The sequence below is a fragment of the Peromyscus californicus genome, unplaced genomic scaffold (assembly GCF_007827085.1).
Source record: "Peromyscus californicus insignis strain IS unplaced genomic scaffold, ASM782708v3 Scaffold_7__1_contigs__length_154581171, whole genome shotgun sequence".
Lineage (NCBI taxonomy): Eukaryota > Metazoa > Chordata > Mammalia > Rodentia > Cricetidae > Peromyscus > Peromyscus californicus.
In genome coordinates this window covers 99,541,487-99,564,183 of record NW_026294595.1, presented here as the reverse complement: position 1 = coordinate 99,564,183, position 22,697 = coordinate 99,541,487, and the positions used below count along the sequence as shown (strand labels likewise).

Below are 22,697 nucleotides of genomic sequence, written 5' to 3'. Positions count from 1 at the left end.
TCCTTTTCAGTGCTAGGGACAGAACCCAGGGCCTTGTGCTCGTGAAGCAAATGCTAGCAAACGCTGTGGCACTGAGCTAAATCCCTGACCCCCACATCATCTCCTCATCTTGTCAGCCTTTGTCAGCGTCCTGCTCTCTGAGGGTCTTGTTCTAAAACATGCTTAGTCAGCACTGAGTCTGAACATGTATATTCAGAGCCTGTGAAAACTGTCAATTCTTGAGACACAGCCTCTGGAGCTCCCAGCCTCTGAGTCCTGTGAGCACCCTGGTTTTTACTCACACTGCCTTGGGTGGTCCTCACTCCCGAGGCTATCTTGTAGGAGGCTTGGGCACTGAGACTCTGATTTTCTGATCTCCTAAAATGGGTCGTGCTTTGGCATAACATGTACACAGCTCATATCTAGCTCAGTTCTAGTGACCACACCATTTTTAATAACTATTGTTGCCTGAGAGGTGGCAATCAAGAGATGGCACTAAGAAATCTAATAACTAAGAAAATGTGGCCTTGCTTTCAGGTAATTCTTTGCATGTGTTTTAGAAACAGAGTTGTAATTCTACTTTAGATGTAATTTTAAATGTTTTTTTTCGAGATTATAATGTAATAATATCATTTCCTCCCTTTTCTGTCCTCCCTCCAAACCCTCTCACATACCCACCTGTCTTGCTCTTTAAAATTCATGGCCTCTTTTTTGTTTAATTGTTGTGTGTGTGTGTGTGTGTGTGTGTGTGTGTGTGTGTGTGTGTGTGTGTGTTTGCGTGTATTTTTGAACACATGAATACAACGTGCTCAGTCTGAATACTGTTTGCTGGTATGTTTTCAGAGCTGGCCATACAGTACTGGATTACCAATTGCTGTGCTCTTCTCTGAGGAAGACTGTTTCTTCCGCTCTCAGCATTCCTTCGTTCCCTATAGCTCCATCCCTATCGTTGAGGCTTTGTGGGCTTTCCTACCCCCATCCACATTAGCATGTCTATTGATGCCTTCTTGTTCAGGTCACATATATGTAATTTTAATTGCTTTAATGATAAAGATAGCACCACCCAGTAAGATGGTTGCATAGTTTCTGCCTATGTCAGCACTGATGAAAAAAAAAAAAACAGAATAAAAAAATTAGACTTCATCCCAAACAGAAATCTAGGCAAGGCTTTGGAAATCCACAAAAGAAAAGAGCTGAACAGAGATGTACGGCTGAACCGAGTAGCAAGCCCAGCGGAACCTCACTTGTGCAGTTCCCTGGCTGGGTAACGGGACTCAGAAGCCACTTTCAAAGATAAGTTAGATGAGGGCCAGGCAGCCCCACCCCAGCACTAGCACAAGCCAAAGCCCTCATGAGCTTAAATCCAGTTGTAGTATTTGGAGAGACAGTGGTTTCTCCAGCTGATGAGGCAGCATCGGTGAGGTGAGAAAAATGCTGTTTTGTCAATGGGATTCAGGGCAGTGGGGCTTAGGAGGCATCATGAAGATCTTCCCTTGGGCCTGTTACAACCATTGGTGAGGAATGGTCCAGGGAGGTAGTTGTGGACAGCAGAGAGCTGGATGTGGATCTGGCGTTTGATGCCTCTGAAGCTTACAGGTAGATGAAATTCTAAAGATAACCGTGGTTCACTGTGTTAGAGCCCCAAAACTCAGAAGTTGTAGGGGTGCACCCTCTGCCAGATGATTAATGCTTGGGAGGCCTTGACGGTACCAAGTCAGGTCTTCCACGTGCACCCATCCCTGTGCTGTGGCTGCTCCCATATCCCCAGAGCACTTAGGAGACATCCTTCTGCTAGAACAGGCACATCAGGTCTATGCCCTGGGAGTCTCAGGAGAGTGAGAGAACCTGTCCAGCTTACAGAGGGACAGAATGGCCAGCAGCGGCCCCTGGTACCCTAAGAAGAACAGCTGCTAGACAGTGAATGCTGGCATCGTGCGCTTGTCCAGTACAGACTAGGCAACAGTGTACACCAGAGGAGAGACAAGAGTCCAGATTCAACTGACTGCCCTCCCCCAACGCTTGTAACTAGCACCTTCCATTCTGAAGACCCGGCAGAAGACATTCTAATATAATTTTCCCTACTGTGTGATTCCTTTTTTTTCTGTCCTGCATATTTAGCAGTATGTTCACTGTATTATATATCTTTTGAAACTTTTTAATATTTACATTTATTTTCTTCATACATTCATCTTATTTTATGCATTTTTTTGGTCCCCACTTTGGGGCAACATTTTTCCCTTCTTTGTTTCTTTTCTGGCCTTCTCTCCTTCCTTTTTTCCCTATACCTCTCTACATTTCATAGTATTTTGAATTTGCTTCATTAGCTTTTTTCTTTTCTTTTAAAAAAAGATTTAGGTTTTCAATTATGTGTCTGTGTGTGTCTATGTGGGGATGTGTGCTTATGGGTGTCGGTGCTCACAGAGGCCCCAGGCATTGGATCTCCTGGAGATGGAGTTACAGGCTGTTGTGAGCCGCCCAACATGGGTGCTGAGAACCAAACTTGGGTCCTCTGCAAGAATAGCAGGTGCTCTTAACACCTACCTAGCCATCTCTCCAGCCCAGACTTTTTAAAATACTCCTATGTTTTTTTATTTTTATCCTCTTTATTATAGTTATTCAATTTTGTTTTTGACAATTGTGAAATATTTTTCCTTTACATTTTTTCTATTTTTGTTCTTTTCTCCACTCCCCTTCTTTTTCTTTTAGCTCTTTAACCTTATTTCTTTTATTTTTCTCATCTTTCTTCACCTTCTTCCTGCATCTCATTCAGTTCTCATTTATAGCACATTCTGATGTAATGGCATTCTCAGTTCATGGTGGCTGGTGACGTATTAGTGACTGTAATTGATTTTAAGTGGATTTTTGTGTCTCATGTAGTTTGATGTTATTGTTAATAGAGAGGTTTATCTCCTCCTTCATTGGTAGTGGGGAATGAGACCGCAAGAGTAAGTAGCTAACTAAGAAAGACCTCCCCCTCCAAAAAAAAAAAAAATCCAGAAGAGGTATCTAAACCAAGAGATGCACTAACCACACAAACATAAGAAATGTCAAAAAGCTAGCAGCATGACATTTCCAAGAGATCGTAACTCCATGAGTGCTAAACCCAAAGATACAGAGATGTGCAAAATGCAGCATGATGATTTAGGTTTTCTGGTAAAAATGATCAATAACCTAAAAGAAGATACAAACTACCAGATGAATTTAATCCAGGCCGTAGAGAGGAACATCAGCAAATAGAAAAACAAACAAAAAAAGCAGCAAAATGAAGGAGATGATGAGCCACACGGGCGACAAGTCCGCAACATGGAAAACTCAGCAAGGAAACGAAGATTTCTGAAAAGCAAAACAAATAAACCCAGAAGCATTGAAAACAAAAAAACTCACTGAATCCAATAAAAACCCAGCAGGCCCGGTCACCAAGAAACCTGCCATGCAGAAGGAAGAATGTCAGAGATGGAGGCTAGGGTCGATGGAGCATGGCAGTCAGATATCGGCACAGGAAACACAGTAGCAAACAAGCATGACCACATCTAAGGGCTCTGAGACACTAAAACTCAGAACCTACAACACAGAAGAGGCCAGCACTAAAGACATCAAGAATCTACCAAATTATACCAGAAACTCTCCAAATTTGGAGAAAGACACAGATATTCCAGCACCAGAAACATTTAGAACTCCAAATAGATACAACGAGAGAAGAAATCTCCATGATGTCAAAATGCTGAAAATATATAGCAAAGAAAACCATCTTCAAAGCTGTAAGGGGGAAATGGCAACTCATCTACAAAGGCAGAAACAACACAACAACACCAGGCATCTCACAGGCCACTCCCAAAGCCAAGAAAGCTTGGAATGAGATATTCCAAGCCCCCAATGGAAACAACTGTCGACCAAGATTGCTATACCCAGCAAAGTTATCTTTTCAAATCGATGGAGAAATAAGGGCCCCAAAGATAGGCACATACCATGAGTGTGATGTGTGCCAAACCCATGCTGCAGAAGAGGCTTAAAGGGGTATCATACACAAAAAGCAGAGGGAGAATGATGTAATTAGAGTATAATATCAAAAATAAAATTTAGAAAAAGAAAACAACATATGCTGGTAGGGATGTGGGGAAAGATGAACTCTTAGTCACTATTGGTGGGAATGTAAACCTATGTAGCCCCTATGGAAACCAGTGTGAATATTTCCTAAGAAACTAAAAATAGATTTAATATAAGACCCAGATAGACTCCTTGCTATATACACAAAAACTTCTAAGTAGATGTATCTCAGAGATATGTGTACATCCATGTTTATTGCTGCACTGTCCACAATAGTCAGGACATGGAAGTAGCTTAAATGTCTGTCAACATACAAATGGATGGAGGACATGTGTGATGTCTACACAATGAAGTTTTATGCTGCCAGAAAGGAAAATAAAATTATGTCAGGGGCAGGAAAACGGACACATTTGAAAATCATTATGTTGAGTGAAACAAACCAGCCTCAGAGAGACAAATACTGCATGTTTTCTTTCAGATATAGAACCTAGATTTACAATTATACATACGTGTGTGTGTGTGATGTGTTTGTAGGCCATAGAACCAGAATGGAGATTATGAGAGAAGATGACGTGATATTAGGGGAGGTGAGAAATAGAGAGAGTAATGGGACACAGGAAATAGGAAAGCAGAAGCAGGAAGTGACGTGGGAAGGAAGAGGCAAAGAGAGAGCATGGGAAAGAGCAGTGGAGAAGGGGACAGCTCAGAACCAAGTGAACTGACACGCACTTCTGTGGACGCTGTGATGGCATACATCCCTCTGTATGTTAACTGAACAAATAAGTAAATAATAGGGCAATACTTTGGGATAAATATTAATATCTCCTAACTAGTCATTAATATTAATGATGAGACAGTCTTACTTCTTTCTGTTTCATTATTTTCACACACTTGAATACTTCCACTATTTTCTATTATAAATTTTGTAATGATGAACATCTTTGTGCATTAACTTTTTCTTCGAAATTTTAAAATATTTCTCCAGGGTAGAGTCTCAGAAACAGAATTGTGAGCACTTAAAAAAAACTTTATTTTTTTAGATGTTCTTATTTGTTTTTTATGTGTGTGTATGCTTTGCCTGCATGTGTTTATGGGCTCTACGTATGTGCCTGGTCCCTGCAGAAGTCAGAAGAGGGCATTGGAGCCCCTGGAACTAGAGTTACTGATGGTTGTGAGTTACCATGTGGGTGCTGGAAACTGAACCTGGTTCCTTCTCAAGAGCAACAAGTATTCTCAAGAAGAAAAAAAAATATGTTATTTGCTAGAAAATGGATGGAATGGAAATAATCATGCTAAGCAAAATAAGCCAGACTCAGAAAAGTAAATATTACGAGTTTTCTCTCGTACATAAAATTTAGATTTAGCCGGGCGGTGGTGGCGCACGCCTTTAATCCCAGCACTCGGGAGGCAGAGCCAGGCGGATCTCTGTGAGTTCGAGGCCAGCCTGGGCTACCAAGTGAGTCCCAGGAAAGGCGCAAAGCTGCACAGAGAAACCCTGTCTCGAAAAACCAAAAAAAAAAAAAAATTTAGATTTAAATCTGTATCTCTACATGTGTGTATATCTATGTACATACCTACACATACACATACACATATACATATACATATACATATACATATACATATACATAAACATATACATATACATATACATGATGTGGAAGTAGAAGGGGACTAAGTAGGGAGAGGAAGGATACTAAAGGGAAGAAAAGGAGTTATAAGAAAGTGCTGTGGGAGGGCAAGGACGAGAAAATACAAAGATGTGTTGGGGGATATTGATCACACTGTGAACCCCAAGTTTGCATTTGGTTGATTAAATAAGATTAACCTTGGGTCAGGAGGCTCTGTCAGCAACTAGTTGACAGAAAGTGATCATCAAGCATGAGAGGACATCCAGGAGAGAGAGACACACACAGGAAGTAGAAGGGTGGGATTTGGAGTGGCGCAGCATTTTCTGGTTTGGTGGGCCTTCCATGGATGCCAGCAAGGAGAGCGGTAGCTAGTTACTACTCAGCCTCTCTGAGCTCACAGGTTTTCACCCCAGCCTTTGAATCTTGAGTCTTAAATTCATAATTAGAATGATAGAGATTAGTTAAAGCTACCTTAAGTGGCAGCGACAAGGACAGTGCCTGTGGGAGCAGAATTCTCACTAGGCGGAGGCCTGAGTGGCCAGGCCACTGCTAGATAAGCAGGCTGGTAACTGTGGAGTTGCAGTTGCTGGCTGAGACAGCAGTACACTAAGGCGCAACCATTGTGTTGAAGTTGAAACAATGATGCATATGAATAAGACATCAAGGAAATGAAACAAAGAAGAAAGATAGAGTATATATTTTAATTTTTTACTTTCCTTATGAGCTTTTCTGACTATAATCTCTGCCATTGTGTATTTAATGGTGATTGAAATATATGGATATAATTGCAAACTATACACAAGGATTAAATATAAAAGATAGATTCTTTGTAAACCAAGTGAAAACTAACTAAGCTGTTCATTTGGCTTTCCTACTCCACTGTGGGTGGTCTCTTATTCATTACTACAACCTTTAAAGACAGCCCCCAAGGTGGCTCATTGGTCTGAAGGTAAGGTTCTTCCTTATGGAGTACGTGATCACTGGTTCTAACCCTAGATAAGCCATTCCATTTGGAGCTGGGGACATGGCTCAGTCAGTAGAGTGTTCACTGCACATGTATGAGGACCTTTACATGAACCCCCAGAACCCATGGAAATCCAGGCATGGTGGTATGTGTCACTGTGCTCCTATGGTGAGGTGGGAAGGGAAGACAAGTGATTCCCTAGAAGATGACAGGTCAGAAAGCCTGGTGTGCACAGCAGTCAACAACAAAGAGACTGTTTAATTGAGGGTGAAGACAAGGACCTAGACAGACAGACAGAGACAAAAAGAATTCTTTAAAAGATAGTTCCCAAGGGTGGAAACGACATGTACTCTTTTTCCATGGTCACGGAATTCCCAATGAATGTCATCATAGCTGTGATCAGTAGCTTGCTACCCTCTGTGTACACGCTGGGGATTATGGCCATTGACTGATAAGAAAAATTATCCACCTAGACTTTGCCTCTTCGTACTGCTCATTTTACACCCAATCATCTTTTTTGGAATCACGTGTTTTGTGATCAATCTTCATGATAGATCTGTCCAAAGTCCTGAGCCACTGTTAACACTGATTCCCATGATGGGTATCTTCCTCTCCTGCCAAAGTACAGACACTCAACTAACTACTCATCTCCTCAACTTTTCTGTTTCTTAAACACACACAGGTTCACTTAAAACCACATTTGGAAGACACAACCTCAGATAGCTTGAGTGCCATTCTAAAGTCACTGACGTTCAAACGCATCGAATCAGAAAACATCTACCTGTGTAACTCAGCTCAGAATGCCACAGGGCAGCGAACGATCTTACCAGGTTCCTCACAAAGAAGCAGCAAGACAGGCAACAGGCTCGGCTTTTTGCTTTTTTGGTTTTCTTCTTTTCTTCAGAAATCAACTTAAGATACATTGCTGGGGAGGCTGTGAATGTGTTACTCAATTGATTGATTGATTGATTGATAAATAAAATGCCGATTGGCCAGTAGCCAGGCAGGAAGTAGAGTGTAGGTGGGATAAGGAGAGAGGAGAATTCTGGGAAGTGGAAGGCTGAGTCAGGAGACGCTGCCAGCTGCCGCAGTGAGGAGCAGGATGTAAAGTACCGGGAAGCCACGAGCCACGAGCCATGTGGCAAGGTATAGATGTATAGAAATGGGTTAATTTAAGATATAAGAACTAGATAGCAAGAAGCTTGAGCCACACAGCCATACAGTTTATAAATAATATAAGCATCTGTGTGTTTATTTGGGTCCGAGCAGCTGCAGGATTGGCAGGTGAGAGAGATTTGTCCTGACCGTGGGCCAGGCACGACCAGGAGATAACACCAGCTGCAATATATGGACTTTCCCGTATTTTCTTATAGTAAGCAGAGGACTACTGGAGTTTATCATTTGGTCAATAGGCCATCAAGCTTCCACAGTTGTCCAGCCTGGGCCTGCATTTCTCACTGTGCACCAGAGAGGGTTTCCTCTCTGCATGTTGGAGAACACATTCCTTCCTTCCCACTATGGCATAAGCCTGCCATGGCCCTAAGAGGAGATGTGGCCGCAGGCAGCAGGTAGAGCCAACGCTTGCCTTGTGAGCAGCTGGAAAAGGCACATGGGCATGCTCTGCTCACTGAGAAGCATGGGGCTGGCTTCCACACTGCTAACAGCTGGGGCTGTTCTGATTTCCTGGCAGCTTGTGTCAATGACACTTCCAAGTTAGAGATGAGGTGGTGGTGTGAATTCCTCATCTTTTATACTTTCCTTTGCCAGGTTTGGGTTTTGTTGATTTTTTTTTTCTACTTTGCTCTGCTCTTGTCCTCACTTACCTCACAGGACAAGAGAGCTGAGTGCTAGAAGCGACAGCTTTCTCAGCAGTGCAGTCACCAAGGGTGGCAAGGCGTGGCCTGCTTTGGACCCAGGCATAACCGCAATTTGATAGGCTCTTTTAAAATACTGAGCTGAAGATGCTTGCATTGCATGTTAATTGCATCAAAGGCCCCCAAAGAGACATCATTATGTATCAAGAAAGGAACTAAAGTTGCTGCCTTAAAACAAAACACCCCCCCAACTTTCTATGTACTTATGTTCCATTGAAAGCCATTAGACATGAAGAACCACTGGGCTCCCTGAAATTCTGACATCCAACATGTTTTACTCACCTACACAAATAGCAACACCTATGTAAGCAACAGTGGTAATGAAAATGGCCAGCATGGTTCCTCTGGGGATGGCATCCTGGGGATCCTGTGAAAAATTGTGCAGAGGAGAAAGCAGAACTGAGTAATAAACAGAGTGCTAGTAGTTATTTTTGTATTTTCAAAATGTTAAACTATGCCTCCGAAGGCAAGCTCTCAAGAAACTATCCAGCAAATGGCAAAGTGAACAGTCTTTGGACAGAGTATTTAGAATGAATAATGGAATATAAAACTTGGTGCTGCATATAAACTCAGAGCTTGCACCAACCTGTACCAGATGGGATCCTAGAGCTGAAAGGAAAAGTGGACATATGCCCGCATCCCTAACCCAGAAGCTATTTCCAATTGATAACCACTTACAAATGAGAAATTAGCTTTCTCCACAGGAGTCTCACTGGGGAAACAAACCACTCTTACAGGTAGGCTCCATGTGCACCAGTAAATGGCCAACAGAAAATGAACTCGATGGCATCTTTGGAGGTTTTTGTCTCATGATAAGTCAGGTTTTTTGTTTTTTGTTTTTTGCCTTACTTGTCCTTTGCATATATATATATAATGACTTCCAGTTTTGTGTTTTTATGGGATTCTTATGTGTGTGAACATGTGTATCTCTGTGTCTATACGTGTTTCTTGTGCTTTTTCTTTGGCTCTTTTTCTTGCTTGGTTGTTTTGTCCTATATTTGCTTGTTTTTGTTTTATCTTATTGTAGTACATGTCATTTTATTATTATTCCTTAGGTGCCTGTTTGTTTTCTAAAGAAAGACAGAAAGGGAGGGATATAGATGGGAAGGTGGGGAGGAATTGGGACAAGCAAGGGTAGGGGAACTACAATCAGACTATATTATATAAAAAGATCTATTTTTAATAAAAAAAAGGAAAAGAGAAAAGTGGTTCTATTTTTTTTTAGATAGGGTTTCTCTGTGTAGTTTTGGTGCCTGTCCTGGAACTCACTCTGTAGACCAGGTTGGCCTTGAACTCACAGAGATCCATCTGGCTCTGCCTCCTAAGTGCTGGGATTAAAGGTGTGCGACACCACTGGCCAGCTGTGGCTCTATTTTTAATAAACAAATCCAACTGTTAAAAAGAACAAGACCAGGGGCTGGAGAGATGGCTCAGAGGTTAAGAGCACTGACTACTCTTCCAGAGGTCCTGAGTTCAATTCCCAGCAACCACATGGTGTCTCACAGCCATTCGTAATGAGATCTGGTGCCCTCTTCACCCTGCAGTCATACATGCTGTATACATAATAAATAAATAAATCTTTTTTTTTTAAAGGAACAAGACCAAACAAACAAAGAGAGATGTTGTAGAAGTGGAACAGACCTACCTCTCTCTCTCTCTCTCTCTCTCTCTCTCTCTCTCTCTCTCTCTCTCTCTCTCTCTCTCTGAACTGTGAAGAAGTATCAGACACAGACATATCTGGCATGTTGATAATATCTGGGCATATGTATGTCTTATACTGAGCTTAGGCTTGCCTTTAATTAAAACAAAGAAAGAAAAACAAAACAAAACAAAAATCACAGTTCTGGCTGAGCAAAAAGGATCATCTACTAAATTCTTCAGTCTCTAAATTCTTCATTTCCACAAGTAAGCTCAGTAAAGAGGCAAGGCCAACCCTATACCAGAAAATGAGCCTTTCTCTTGCTTATAAATGTACATGCATACATTGAATTGAATCCACATGATACTTAATTTACCATGTTATACCTGGTTTTGGAAGGGATTGGTAAATTATATCAAACTGACTTCCAAGCAGCATATTGGATTATATTTAATTCAATTTAAGAAATTATTAAACAGATACTTTGATGCATGATTTTCTTATACAGGCAGTTATCTGGCATTCAGAAAGAGTCAATAAATACTGAGCAGAGAAAAGTAGAATCCCAGTAGGCAGTGGTCTCCTGACTGGGAGACACAAGTCTCATCAATACAGGCAAATGAAGTTGGAACTTTTTTTTTTAACTTAAAGATGATGATTAAGTCCATTGAAAAGGTCACACTTGGTGAATGCAGACACAACCCAACCACTGGAAATCATGACTTAACCAAGCACACCTGCTCCACATGGGTGCATTGTAACCAGCTTTATGCAGCCACTAACCCATATGCTCCAATTCTTCTAGGAACGTCTGCATATGGGGATTTTGCTGGTATGCATTTACCCAGCCTCTTCCTTCCATACTATTGTCTCCAGAGCAAATGTGCAGGTGTGTGCAATACAACAGCGCCTGGGAGGGAGGGATACGAGGGCAGTGCGGCTGAAATGGGCCCTGCTTAATCTCATTCACACGATGTTTTACCTTTCATTTTATTGCTTAAGAATGTATTGGGGGCTGGAGGTAGCTCAGTAAAGTGTCTGCTGTGTAAGCATGAGGGTCTGAGGTCAATTCCTAGAATCCATGTTTAAAAAGAACACAAAAACAAAAGCAAGTGGGGGGCGCACTTATAATCCCAGCACTGGGGAGGTGAGAGAGGTGGATGCCTGGAGCTCACTGACCAGCCAGTCTAGACTGGTTGATGACTCCCAGGTTCCAGCGAGACTATCACCAAACCAAACCAAACCAAACCAAACCGAGTGATGTGTGGAATGACCTGATATTGACCTCTGGCCTTCACAAGCACTCATGTATGTGTACCTCCCAACATGTGAAACACAGCCCCACGAAAGTTTCATGGGATCTGGGTGAAGTTGTAGCCGACTGAACTGGAGCAGAACAGGATAGGAGGCGGAGCGTGGAAGGCAGTCCTGGGACACAGACACGAAGATGGCCCTCCCTTGCAGCTGCCTCCTAAAAGCTCTAAAGCTGTGCCGTCCACCTTACATCAGGGTCACCTTGACTCTACGGCACTAACGGGTAACGTATGATGTCAGTGTGTTGATGTATGAGCCTGTACTACAAGATCAGACCAAAACGGGAATGTTTAGTCTTGCTGCTGACAGAGGACGCTTGGGAATTTGGCTCATTCTTAGTTTTCACCCTCCTCCAGAATTAATCCCAAATCCAAGCTACTTCTCCTTTCCATCATTAAAAGTGCCCCCCAGCCAGGACCGAATATAAGTAAGGAATCAATTAGGTTTCTGCTTTTTTGGGTCTAACAACCGCATCCTAATTTTGCATCTTAGAAGTATTTCCCAAATCTTCTCCTAGACCCCGATTTTCAGGACAGCTCCTGTTCTGCTATGGCTATTGCACATGGAATGCTCAGGATGGGACTCTGTGCACCCATTATGCTGTTTCTGGTCACTCTTCCCTGCAGTGTGAGGAGCTGTCTTGAGAAGGAGTCTGAGTCTGGAAGCAGAATATTCATCTATATCTTCGTATATTGAATAAACAACATTTCCTAAATTAAACTGACTTGACTATTATTAATTATTATTATAATTATTTTGGTTTCACCTTCAGAGAGAAATCAAGTCTAGAGATACAGAAGTTTCCTTGCCATTGTCCAGAATATTTCACCTTTGGGAGCTAACATGTTTGGCTACTCTGGCTTTTAACTTCCCAGATAATTTTACTTTTCACTTCCCTTTTTCCTGGGCCGCCATGATGACAAACAGCATGTGAAGATGCTGGTAAGCCACAAGCCACGTGGCAAGGTATAGATTAATGGAAATGGATTAATTTAAGCTGTAAGAACAGTTAGCAAGAAGCCTGCCACAGCCATACAGTTTGTAACCAATATAAGTCTCTGTGTTTACTTGGTCGGGTCTGAGTGGCTGTGGGACTGGCAGGTGATAGAGATTTGTCCTGACTGTGGACCAGGCAGGAAAACTTAAGCTACAATGGGCTATTGGTTTCTCCATTTGCTGAACAGTTTCTCTGTCTGTCTGTCTGTCTGTCTGCCTGTCTGTCTCTCCTTCCTCCCTTCCTCCCTCCCTGAGTGCCCATGCTCCCCTGCACACTTCTTTAGATTTCTTGCCTCTCTTTTACACCTACCTGGATGAATTCATCCATGCAGTAGCTTCCAGGCTTGCTTTCCTTCCTGGAGCTCCAGACTCCCTTTGTTCCCCAGACTCTTGTGCTGTGATGTCCTACTTCTGTTTCAACCCCATTAGCTAAGTCTGAGGCTCCTCTCCCTCATCTACTATGCCATGAAATCAATTCAATCAGGTGAAACCAGTGTTGGAGAATAGAATCAGATAGAACAGATGTGGAAACATCGGCAGGCATTACTTGCATTTGGTTATGACCTATGATGCTTTCTTACTGTGCCTTAGGGAAGAGAATTCTTTCCATCACTCCTAACTCTAACAAAGGCCGTCTCCTGCATGGCCTTCATTCAGGCATTAGGTAAGATGAATTGACTAAACACCTTGTTTTTAAGAAGTCTAAAGAAAGCATACGATTTTCCAATTTAAAAGCCTGTCTGTAGCTTCTGGGAGCTTACATCAGTGCGCTGATACTTTCCTCGTTAGTGAGAAAACAGGAGTTCATAACTAAATTTCATTAAGTGAGGAGAGGAGCTGAAATGTTTTGCACAAGTTTGTGACTTTCTGAGCTTTGATATGACCTCTCCCTGCCGCTGTCTGCTCAAGAATTTACCGTGGCAGTGTGGTTGCTAGCATACTGAATCTAAACACCTTAATTCACTCGCTCAGTCAGTATCTGTTGAGACCGTGCTATCTCTGAAGATACACAGTGAATAAGCTCAAAGGTCAAGTCCCCACTTCCACAGAGTTTGAGCCTCTACAGCCACTTCCTTTCCTGTGAAGAAGTGACGCTCTCCAGCCTCACCAGGGTTTCTCTAGTTAATGGGCAAGAGACTCCCTGCTGTACTCAGGCTTCTCATGCCAGACTCTGCTCGCTTTGCTATTGCCGAGTTGGTTTTGTTTTTCCTCAAATGTCTTGTATTCTTAGTCATTATGATTTTTTAAAGGAAAAGAATGATTCTGATAGTAAGTCACTAAAACATGTTCATTTTATTGAAAAATAACTTCCTGTGAATATACTCTGCTTTTGGATGCCACTGAATATGGGTTTTAGATTTATACTATATTATCAAGAGCCTAGATTTAAAATTAAAGGAGAGAGAGAGAGAGAGAGAGAGAGAGAGAGAGAGAGAGAGAGAGAGAGAGAACAACCAAGAAATCCTGCAGAAACCTTCACTCTTGAGTCTCTGGGACCTAAGTCATATTCAGTCTGTACAGCTTCTCATGCTACCAACAACTACAGTCCAGCCACAGGGCTACAAAGCAGAGGGAACTGCATACCTCCAGGTCTCCAGAGATGTTGGCACCAGCCAGGATCCCAGTGGCAGCTGGGAAAAAGATGGCAAAGACAGAGAAGAAGCCTTCACCCTTCGTGAAGCTTGGCCCAAAGTTTTCCGCAAATATGGATGCTGAAATGCAAGCAAAGGGAACATCATCCTGTTGGGTTTTGCCACACTGTAGAAGCCTACATTCTTTTTTTTTTTTTTTTTTTTTTTTGGTTTTTCGAGACAGGGTTTCTCTGTGTAGCTTTGCGCCTTTTCCTGGAACTCACTTGGTAGCCCAGGCTGGCCTCGAACTCACAGAGATCCGCCTGGCTCTGCCTCCCGAGTGCTGGGATTAAAGGCGTGCGCCACCACCGCCCGGCTTACTTCTTTTTTTTTTTTTTTTTTTTTTTTTTTTGAGAAGCCTACATTCTTAACTTCTGTATTTCCAAATGGAAATAGATTCTTAGAATGGAAACAGACTTAACCCTGAACCGTTGGTTACTGTTCCCCAAGTGCCAAGATATCTATCATTTTAGATACACATTTAGGTCTTAGACCTCTAGATAGCTCGGTAAAGGTCATTAGAGACCACACTTGTTTATTTTCTTTGAATACAGAAGAAATAGAAAAAAGGGATAAGGAATTCTCCTAGAAGGAAAAATTACTCTTCTCCAGTGGGGTCTCATTGGGCATACATACCACACTTATAAGAGACCCCCATACAGAGCAGTGGCTGGTCAATACAAAACAAACCCAATGGTATTTTTGTGGACTTTTGTCTCATATTGCTTTGTTTGAATTTTTTTTTGGTCTTACAGTTCTTTTGCTTGTATATTAAGGGTTTCTGATTTTGTGCTTTATGGGTTTCGTTTTTGTGTGAGTCTGTGTTTTTTGTTCTTTTTTTATTCTGTTTGTTTACCTGTTTTATAAGGAGAGAGAGAGAGAGAGAGAGAGAGAAAGAAAGGGCATGGAGTTGGGTGGGTGGGGTGATGGGTAGAATTGGATTAGGGAGGAGTTTCAGGGGAGGGAAAACTGTGATCAGAATATATTGTATGAAAAAAAAGTTGAATTAAAATATATAAAAACAGCCGGGCAGTGGTGGTGCACGCCTTTAATCCCAGCACTCGGGAGGCAGAGCCAGGCGGATCTCTGTGAGTTTGAGGTCAGCCTGGGCTACCAAGTGAGTTCCAGGAAAAGGTGTAAAGCTACACAGAGAAACCCTGTCTTGAAAAACCAAAAAAAAAAAAAAAAAAAAAAACACCAAAAAAACAAAGAAACAAAACAGATTTTATATATATATATGTGTATATATATATATATACACATATATATATACACACACATATATATATATACATACACAAATAAATATTGCCAAGAAAAAATAATTTTTGCAGGAGCACATCAGCACTCTCACAAACATGCTACACATTCCCCCTCATAACCGCATTCTCACATGTATGTATCTTTAAGGAAGCTGCCTTTCCAGGCCTTTGAGAAACTCCAACAGACCTGTGGGAGGGAGGCTGCACTGTAAACTTGTTCCTAGTGTTCTAAGCTTTCTGCTCCTCCTCCCAGAGTTCCTGTCGTAGGTCCTTATACCAAATTCTCAGAGAACGAGATGGTGAGATGCTTTGTCCATAGAGCAACACTGACCTACAGATTGTCACCAAATCACTTAAATGAAAAGATGGAAAGGAAGACAAAGAAGAAGAAACCGTACAAAGAAAGGAATCTGGGAGAAGAAAGGGGGGAAAGAAATTTGGAAACATCAGAAGATGCAGAGTGGGGGAAAAGATAGAAAAGGAAGGACAGTAAAGCCCAAAGCCAATAAAAGAACCACAGTAAAGATCTGGTTTTAAAAATGGGGAGGGGGTCACAGGTGCTGATAGCTGAATACATAATGAAGCAAATTATATTATATATAGTTTTTTTGTTTTTTGAAACAGGGTTTCTCTGTGTAGTTTTGGTGCCTGTCCTGGATCTTGCTCTGTAGACCAGGCTAGCCTCCAACTCATAGAGATCTGCCTGGCTCTGCCTCCCGAGTGCTGGGATTAAAGGAATGCACCATGGCCACCCGGCTGCAAATGATATTTTTTAAAACCTCAGCTGTGTATTGAGTAAGCTAGGGTAGAAAATAGGAAAGTAGAAGTGGACTAGGGAGACAAAAGTCAGCTTCACACGCTATGATGTTACCACAAGGAAATATGTAAGTAATTCACCCATCATTTCTTTTAAGTGTGTGTTTTGCCTTGTATATATATATATGTATACTGCATGCCTGCCTGGTACCTACAGAGGCCAGAAGAGGGTGTTGGATCCCCTGGAAATGGAGTTACAGATGGTTGTGTGTTGCTGTGAAAGGCTGAGCAATCTCTCCAGTCTCCTAACTCATACTGCTTGAAAGTTTGACAGTGATCTGCAACAAGTTATGTCCTAGCAAGGCTGGATGCTACAAAGTCTCCCAGGAAGACAAGAGGACTTGATTTGACGTAAGTGCTCAGCAGTGGCTGATTATTTTTCCCAGTTGCAGGTTCTATTCCTATTGTAGTATCTGTTCCTATTGTCTAGCCACTGAGTGATAATCCAGGATTCAAGGATTTACAAGAGACCTTCTTATCTTCAACTGAAAAAGATTGACTTCTCAAAATTACTTTTAAATTTTAAATACTTTACATATTTCCTTTTCAAAGTTTCCTCAGGAAGCTGTCATGATTAATCTAGGGGGAAAATCTGAGAAGCAAACGGGATATGTATAACCTGTTTCAGTGGATAACCAAGAGTTGAAACACAACCATGGGTCTCCTGAATCCAACTCTAGGCCCTTTCCTGGACTACACTGAAGTTCTGGTGGCTGGAGATGGGTGAGTGAGATAGCAATGGGGGAGAACAATGTAGACACATGAACTGAGAAGCGACTGATTAGCCCCGCTTACCTTGGTAGTTGAAGAAGCCTCTGGATCTCTTCTCGTTGTTGGATGGGATGACCGTTCCAATGAAGAAGTTTGCAATGGCAATGAGAAGAATGACCAGGAGGATCACTTGAGCCTGAGACACCACAGGAATGGGGCCAAGTTAGAAGCAACAGCGATATGGACATTCTCACTGTACAGCTGAAGCTTAATATGTGGCCCTGCTCTCTGCTCAGGGCTTGAGGTGAGACCTGGGTTTCCAGTGTTCAGTGCTGCTGATCTGGACAACAGTTGTACATGAAGATGCACCAACCTTGCTGCCTGTGTCATCACGGTGGCAGCAAGCAAAGTGACACATGGCCCGATGACCTGGTACATAACCTCGAGTCTTGACCAGACTTGGTACTTGTCGAGAAATATTGTTTACACCATGTGAAGATGTGTTGCTGTGATTGGTTTAATAAAAAACCGAATGGCCAATATCGAGGCAGGATAGAATAGGTGGGACTTCCAGGCAGAGAGAGGAACTTGAGATGAATCTAGGCACATGGGAGATGCCAGCGAGACACTAAAGAAGTCGGACATATGGTATAGAGGAGAGATAACCAAGGCACGTGGCAATGTAGATTAATAAAAACAGGTTAATTTAAGTTATAAGAGCTAGTTGGGGACAAGCCTAAGCTAAGGCCAAGCTTTCATAATTAATACTAAGTCTTAATGTCATTATTTGTGAGTTGGCAGCCCAAGGGGAAGTCTGACTACAGCTACTGAGTTATGATGTCCACCTTGCATGTACTCATACCTTTTGCTGTAATGAAAGGATGACAGCTGTTCTTTGTGAATACAGTGTTCCTTTTGTTGTGATTAACTCAGGGCCTGGCCAGCACTTGTTACAGTGTTATTTAGAGACACCCACCTTCGCTTCCCACTCCATCCCAGCTACTGAGATTCCTAGCAGGATCACCACGGTGATGGAACCGATTATCCGGATGTCATTGGTTGGATCCACCATCATTGAGTCACTCTCCTGGGGGGAGGAAATCACTCAAGTGATTAGAGATAGCTCTTCACATTCAGTAGTTTTTATAATATTCAACAAGAAGAAAAGATAGTGTACACAAATGCCTAGGGGCATATGGGATAATGAGAAAATAAGTATTTGTAAGTTCTGGAAGGCAAAAAAATTCTAATTTTACCTTATCTGTGACATAGGCCTTTGATGGGCAAGGCTAGGGGCTAGAAGGTTTAGAAATTCCTTCTAGTCACAGCTTCGGGAGATATTGCAGCACTAACTGAAAGTATGTATGTCCACACCTTTTCTGTTGTGCTTCCACAAAAGGACTAGCCACTTTCATGTGCCAAGGGAAATTTTAGAAGAATAAAAATGGGTGGTTTACAATATGAGTATTGGAAAATAAGTGTTGTTCAACTTAATAACAGAGAATACAAACTCAGTAATACATCTCTTGAAGAGAATATACTTTAAGAAATACACAATAGGCTCATTTATTCATATAATTTCCACATAGACATACTTTCAACAGCAGAACTCAGCTAGACCTTTAAGATGAGGAAGTTGAGGAGTTACCACACTACATAGGCTCTAAGAGCCTGTTCCCAGAGCACTGGGTAGGGCGCTTAGCTAAGGAAGGCCTCATTTTCTGGAGCAAGTTGTCCTCATGTTTGACCTTTCTTCATCTTTGGAAACCTTGTGAGCAACCGTGGTGTGTCTACAGGAAATGATGCCTGCCTTCTATCTGAAGCTTCTTATTCTACACATTCTCCACACATATCCTTTTTATCTGATCTGCACGGAACTCGTGTGAAACGCACGAAGCAGTGAATTAGCTCCTCTTTCCGCTTTAGAAAATAAGCCTCAGACGTCGAGGAAACTGGTCTAATGCCTCCCAGATGGTAGGATGAGAAGCTGAACTCAATGCTGGACCTTCTGACATTATGCCTGGGGCTCGCTCCTCCCCGATACTGAACTCTCCTCCTCATATCTGGACATGAAACTATCCCCTAGGGCCCTGTAAAAGAAGGTTGAGTTACTTTGTCTATACAAAGAAGTACTTTCATTACCTTAAGGAGATCTACCACAGTCTCCGCAAACCCCACCACATACATAGCGACAGCCACTGCGTTGGCAAACGCAAAGATCAAGCCTATAGACCCTCCGAACTCAGGCCCTAAGCTCCGGGAAATCAGGTAGTAGGCGCCACCTGCAACAAGAGAGCAGCGTGTGTCACTGGAGGAGATGCCAAGATCTCCAGTCTCTAGAGTTAAACTCCAACTGTTAATCACCCCAATAAGAATATTATGGATTCCTATTCATTTTATAAGTCCTGTGTCATCATAATGAGTACTGGTGGTCAGACCGAAAAGTACATGCCAATAAAATTCAATCTATTGAAACTTACAAGTTAGAATCCTGATTTAAATTAATAAATAATAACAATAAGCTCTACCCAAATGCTTTGTCTTTTAAAAAAATCATTAGAGTATCCAAATATATAATGTAATTGAAGTAAAGTTTTAGATTCAAAATTTCCAGAAACCAACAGACCAGGGTAGAAAATGAAATGGTAGAACTCGTCCTTTTCTGGTAATTATGGCACAAACCTGTTATCCTCGCCCTTTGGAGGTGGAGGCAGGAGGATTAAGTCTTCAAGGTCATCCTCAGCTATAGTAAAATTGAGGCTAGCCTGGGCTACACAAAGCCCTGACTCAAAAGAATAAAGCAGTTGTTTTCTTTCTTTTTTTTATTTCTGACTTCCATTCTATCGCATGCAGTTTTCTGGTAGCTGATCTGTAAAACGAGCAGCTGTATCGAGGTGTGTGTTACCCATTCTGTAAAGCAGCCTCGTTTTTTGGCTTTAGCCTAATGAAGCTTGAATTCCCATGATAAGGATGTGGAGTGGAAAGAAAAGCAGGGGGAGGGCTGGGGACCTAAAGAATAGATTTGTGTATGTCCACCTATTTTGGTGACATGAAAACTGAGGGGGACCACTTCAGAACCTAGAGCAAGTGACTGACACTAGAGCAGTCTAGATAAGGGACAGAGACATTGTAATACCTTCTTAGGTGGAGCTCGTCATGGGAGTCTGCGACTCAACATGGAGCAAACTCAGAACAAAATCGCCTTTTGCAGAGGAGGAACTGTGCTCAGTGTAGATAAGTTCTCAAAATGGAATTTAATCTGGTAGAGCAAATCCCTTAACTTTGCTCAACAAATTGGCTAGACAGTTACGTGGGCCTAACAGTCAAAACAAGAGAGAGATGGGGCTAGAGAATTGACTCCACAGTTAGGAGCACTTGTTGCTCTTGCAGAGGACCCAGGTTCAATTCTCATCACCCATGTGATAGCTCAAGACCATATGCAATTCCAGTTCCAGTGGTTCTGATGCCCTCTTCTGACTGCCTTGGGGACTAGGCACACACAGGGTACATACACATAGATACAGACAAAATACTCATTCACATAAAATAAAATAAACCTTTAAAAAAGCAGTTAATAAAATATAAGCTGAGAGAGGAGATGTGTTATTGGTAGGGTGACCTTTTAGAAAGCCCTGAGTAGGGCTTAGGGGGGTGGGGAGCAGGGGTGGTACTCATGCCTGCTATCAAGGAACTGGGAAGGCTAAGACAAGTGGATTGTGGTGGACTCAAGGCCACTCTGGCTCTGTAGAGTAAGACGTTGTCTCAAAACACCAAAACCATGCTAGAGATGGCTCAGTGGCTGAGAGCGTGTGTTGTTTTAGCAGAGGACTGAGTTCCTAGCACCCAAGTCAAGGAGCTCACAACCACCTGTAACGCTACTTCTGACCTCCTTTAGCACCTGTACTGATGTACATACCCCTGAGGCCCTTAGGACAGTGACAAACTTCATCTACTTTGTGTTCTACCCCAGCCTGCCTGCTCCTGAAAGTTTGACAGTAATTCATTGTTTCATTCATTTACTTTTTTAATTTTCTTTTTGTTGATGTTTTCCAATAGAAGCAGAGTGTTTGGGGAGACCTTGAAGGCTGGGTGCAGGAGTGTTGGCTGTGTGGGAATTACCACTGTGAGGTGGGATGTTGGGGAGCACCCAGCCTGAGAGGACCAAGGAGGGAGCCAGTATAGCTCACCTGGTACTGAGAACCCAGTGGGATTCATCACAGGAAATGGATCAAAGGAGCCCTTTCTCCAGGTCTCTTCTTGTTTAATTGAGAAGAATTTTACCTTGTTATCTGAATTTTGCTTTGTTTTGTTTCAAGTCTTGGGGGCCAGTTAGCAACATAAAATCTTCACAACCAGTTATTAAACACCGCTGGACAGGAATGCAACCAGAGCTTATAATCACAAGTCAGTCAGTTGGCTTACCTCCTCGAACTACTCCATTTGTGCAAATAGCAGACATAGAAATACCTGTGAGTGTCGTCACTACTACGCTCAGGCCAATGATGATGACTCCCAGACCTGCAAAACCCCCAACAAAGGTGTTTGACTCCAGAAGGTAGAAAGATCACCATTAATTACATCAGGAAGTATCGGTCACAGAAGGTCAGTCTCCCTGCAGAAACCTGAAATGTTCTGATCGGTCCCATTCCATGACCGTGTAGGAGGCACCTGAAATGCACTGTACTTTAAAACTGCAGCCATACTGAGGAGTCATTTCCCGACAAACACCAGCAAGAAGACTGATCTGGAAAACAAGAGCTTTCCCCAAGGACTCCGCACATCTGGAGCAGGACCTGTAACGTGCCAGGATGCTGTCAGCCGTGACCTGGGTGAACTTGGACGACACTCACCGTGTTGCTCTCTGCAATCGGCTCCTCCACACTTCCTTGTGCCCATCAGTAACCAAATATATAGAAACTTGTGCCTACCCGTAACACGTGATGAGGATATTAGGTATCTTAGATATTTTACCTCCACGAACAAACCCGTTTGTTGCTATTGCAGAAGTTGACAACCCAGTGATAGAGGTTACCATGGTGGAAAGAAGAATTATAAGAACTCCAAGACCTGTTAGCAATGAAAGACAGAAGATATTACATGTTACTCTTCTTCCTTGGACTCCCTACTCCTGCAACCTCTACTGCCTTTTCATTTAACTTTTCAGGTCCATGCCTTGGGCCCCAGAGGGGTTTCTTCCCACGAAGACGGAGTTAGTATGCTGGCATAAAGATCAAGTCCAAGAAACACTCATTATGATGAAGGGTGGCATCCAAGAGTCAGCACAGTCTAAAGTGCAGCCCTGGAAAGGAAAAGCCGACTTCTGCTGATGTCCTGGGAGAGAAACTACCCTGGCTGTGAAAGAGGAAACATGACATTTGACCTTCTCTCTTGCTTGAGAGGAACCTGAATGAGAAAGTTGGGGATTTGACAAAGGTTAAACCCTTCTTCATTTTTCTTGCACCCCCTTTGCCTGGGGGAGAAAAGAAACCAACTTGCATTACCTTTGAAAACACCCCAGAAAGGTCAGCAGTGAGCTGTTGGAGCCTGTGTTGCCTTTACCTTACAAATGATGATCTGACTCACAACTTTAATTACCTCCTCTGACATATCCATTTGTGGCGATAGCAGAGGTGGATAAACCAGTGATGGCTGTCACTGTCACGGCTAAGCCGATGATAATCACACCGAGACCTCAGTTGAGAGAGGAAAAATAAGTGCGATTAAATGGTGGAACAGCTCATGGGGTCATTTACATAAAAGCAAACACATCTGGGTAGTCATTGAAGGACCACGTTTGAGTTTAACAAGCTGGCCGGGAAATCATCATTCAGGTACT

The 22,697-nt window shown here is 42.5% G+C and overlaps 1 protein-coding gene across 1 annotated transcript in view; it reads right to left on the bottom strand.

The window, feature by feature from the left end:
• Positions 1-22,697, bottom strand: part of Slc12a1 (solute carrier family 12 member 1) — an 83,337-nt gene that overhangs the window by 46,196 nt on the left and 14,444 nt on the right. The window contains exons 4-9 of the mRNA XM_052725416.1: positions 21,833-21,928; positions 19,004-19,143; positions 17,838-17,948; positions 16,946-17,057; positions 14,026-14,153; positions 8,775-8,859 (exon numbers count right to left, since the gene is read on the bottom strand). Coding sequence (XP_052581376.1) covers positions 8,775-8,859; positions 14,026-14,153; positions 16,946-17,057; positions 17,838-17,948; positions 19,004-19,143; positions 21,833-21,928 — 672 coding nt within the window. The remainder of the gene's footprint in view (positions 1-8,774; positions 8,860-14,025; positions 14,154-16,945; positions 17,058-17,837; positions 17,949-19,003; positions 19,144-21,832; positions 21,929-22,697) is intronic.